This window comes from Helobdella robusta (assembly GCF_000326865.2).
Source record: "Helobdella robusta unplaced genomic scaffold HELROscaffold_73, whole genome shotgun sequence".
NCBI classification, from domain to species: Eukaryota; Metazoa; Annelida; class Clitellata; order Rhynchobdellida; family Glossiphoniidae; genus Helobdella; species Helobdella robusta.
The window spans coordinates 116,946-120,373 of record NW_008705415.1 but is presented as its reverse complement, the minus strand read 5'-3'; the positions used below and the strand labels follow the sequence as shown (position 1 = coordinate 120,373).

Here is a 3,428-nt window from a genome sequence, read left to right as displayed (position 1 = left end):
ATATAAACACATCGGAGAGCCACTTAAATTACGTTTAACGAGAAAGAAAGAGAAGGAAGAATGTAAGGAAGAAAGAATGAATGAAAAAAGAAAGAAAAAGAGAAGAAGTTGGTTTGTACTTGTCTGTGTGTGTGTTTGTGTGTGTGTGTTTGTATCTTCATGTGTATTTGTAAAGGTTAACAACATTCTCTCAATGTACAACAATCTATGTACTAACAAAAAAGGAGGAAAAAACTAAAATTACATGTATACATATTCATACGTTCATACATACATGAATACACACATAAAAACATACACAAACACACATACACAAGCATACGCACCCACATCTATGTATCCACACACACAAACACACACACTTATTTTTATACACTTACACACACACATAAATACGCACACATACACTTATATATACACACATACACTCATATATATATATATATATATATGAGTGTATGTGTATGAATATGTATATATATATATATATATATATATATATATATATATATATATATATATATATATATATATATATATATATATATACATACATATTCATTCATGCACACATACACACACACACAAACACACACACAAGCAAACAAACAAACACACACGAACTTTTGCTGATGTACATCAATCGACACGCTGCTAAGTTGAACCGGATAACTTCTTTTTATTTTCATTTTTTTTTTCTTAATTAATCGATTTAAAATATTTGGATAGGAGAAAGAGTGTCATATTGTTATTATTATTATAATTATTATAATTATTATGTTTGCTAATGCATCATGTTTGCTCTGCAATGCAACACAAACGAACAAACACGTCATGTCAAACTGTGACTCATCATCTGCATTGAGCAGATACTTAGATCGCCACAACAAAATTTTAAAAATAATTATCGATAATTTCATGGTAGACACGAGGCCGGGTGTCGAGATTTTTGCAGATTTGAAAGGGGAAAAGATACGACCAATAACAGACTTGTTTAGATCACTCCGTCCTGACATTGCTGTCCGCAACAAAGACACGATCGAGATACTTGAACTGACTGTCTGCCATGAAACTAACTTCATAAAATCAAAACAATTTAAAATGAATAAATATATTGGTAATTTGAAAGATAATATTATTGATGACTTTAAGCATTGCAATATTTTAATTAATACCTTTGAAATATCGCCATTTGGCTTTTACAATCCTTTTAATATGTCTTTAATTGATATAACTTGGACCGATTATTTTAGATTTAGCTTGATTAACAGTGTAATTTCGTCATCATATGCTCTGCACTGTGATAGAAACAATGAGTGAAGATTTTTATACTATTTATCATCATGGTACTTACTTATTGCAATGATGACTATCCGTATTACTCTAACACTTTATCTTTATTTTATTTTATTTTATTCATCTAACTGTATATTTAACTAAATTCAATTCTATTTCATTGTCAATATTTTGATTTTACTTATGCTCTGTCTTTGGAAAATAAAAGAGTTAACATTATTATTGTTATTTTATTTATTATTTATAATTTTCTCATCAGCATCTCCGTCAAAATTTTCGTCCACATATTTATCATCATCATCTTCGACAACTCCATAAATCAACTATACAAACGTACCCACATACTCACTCGCACGCACACACGCACACACATACACTCACACACACACACACACGCACAAACACACGCACATACATACACACACACGCACACTCAAACACACATAAATACACACGTACACACATACATTCACACACACACACAGACATGAAATGTACGTTAAATTAGACACCTAACAGATAGACTGATGATGAATTTATTATACCCATGCGTTGATATTCATTTGCGCTTGAGAGGATAAAAGAGAGAGAGATAGAGATAGAGAGAGAGAGAGAGAGAGAGAGAGAGAGAGTGAGTGAGAGAGAGAAAAAGAAAGATAGTGATAGTCTAAAAAAGAGAGGTGAAGGAGAAAATAGGGGATATGTGGGAAGAAGAAAACGAAAATTGAACAAATAAATGGCGCCTGAAAAATTTTGAAAGTGAGATATAAAAAATTAAAAACACACACAAAAAGAGAGAGGGAGAGAGAGAGAGAAAAAAAAACAAAAAGAGAGGAAGAGAGGAAGAGAAAGGAAGAGAGAAAGACAGAGGTGGAGAGTAAACGTATGTTTCAAATCCCATGACAAAATCATAAAATAAAATCGTTCAACACTAGGTCGCCTAGCATGGTACAATATTTCTCTCACACTTTGTTTTTTCATCCTTATCTTTCTCTATTTCTCTTTCTCTCTCTCTCTCTCTTTCTTTGTTTCTTTATCTCTTTTTTTCTCTCCCTTGGGTTTTGTTTTCTCTCTTTCTATCTTTATTTAATTTTTCCTCTCTCTATTCTAACCTTCCTTTTTTATTTGTTTTCTATTCTCTCACTCTCTCTCCCCCTCTTTCACTCTTTCTCTCTCTCTCTCTCTCTCTCTCTCTCTCTTTCATCATTATATTCATCATCACCATCGTCGTCATCATCATCATCACCATCAATTCACGGCACATCATCATCATCATCGCGTGAATAATTGATAACTGCACTGGACTATCTAGCTAAATATTAAACCATTCATCATAATCAATTTTATCGTCATAATTTTCATTTTTATTATTATATAATTATGGTGATGACGATGGCGATGACGATGAGGATTATTGTTATTTTTATTTTTCTTATTCTTTCTTTTTCTTCTTCTTCTTCATCTCTTTCTTCTTCTTCTTCTTCTTCTTGTTCTCCTTCTTTTTCTTCTTCTTCTTCTTTTTCTCCTCCTCCTTCTTCTTCTCCTTCTTCTCCTTGTTCTTCTTGTTCTTCTTGTTCTTCTTGTTCCTGTTCTTCTTCTTCTTCTTTTTCTTCTTCTTCTTCTTCTTCTTGTTCTCCTTCTTGTTCTCCTTGTTCTCTTTCTTCTTGTTCTCCTTCTTCTTCTTTTTCTTCTTCTTCTACTCTTTCATCTTCTTCCTGTTATTATTATTAAAAATTATAATTATAATTATTATTATTATTATTATTGATGACGACGACGACGATGATGATGATGATGGTCCCGTCGCGAAATTAATTACCAGATCGCGTTTTACTATCTTCCCGCCATTTTTCGTTACTTAATATAATAATAACAATAATAACAATAACAACAGCAATAATAATAATAATAATAATAATAATAATAATAATGATGATGATGATGATGATAATAATATTAATAATAATAATTAATAATAATAATAATAATAATTAAATATTATTTATATGAATTTGTCATGAGGGGTTAGTTGATTAGCGTGTTTGAGGGCTTACTTATATCTTGGCTAAACGGCGCTAGTAGATCGTTTTGTTGCAGCAGCTGATGATGTTGTTGTTGATGATGTTGTTGTG

At 31.2% G+C, this 3,428-nt stretch overlaps 2 protein-coding genes across 2 annotated transcripts in view; both read right to left on the bottom strand.

Moving 5' to 3' along the window:
• HELRODRAFT_194305 (hypothetical protein) overlaps window positions 1–1,192 on the bottom strand; it is a gene marked incomplete at both ends in the record, with an annotated part of 5,716 nt that extends 4,524 nt beyond the window's left edge. The window contains one exon of the mRNA XM_009031378.1: window positions 1,176–1,192. Within this exon, the coding sequence (XP_009029626.1) occupies window positions 1,176–1,192 (17 nt within the window). The remainder of the gene's footprint in view (window positions 1–1,175) is intronic.
• Window positions 1,193–2,728: 1,536 nt separating this feature from the next.
• The window catches only part of HELRODRAFT_181580 (hypothetical protein), a gene marked incomplete at both ends in the record, with an annotated part of 5,349 nt that continues 4,649 nt past the window's right edge, over window positions 2,729–3,428 (bottom strand). The window contains one exon of the mRNA XM_009031377.1: window positions 2,729–2,992. Coding sequence (XP_009029625.1) covers window positions 2,729–2,992 — 264 coding nt within the window. The remainder of the gene's footprint in view (window positions 2,993–3,428) is intronic.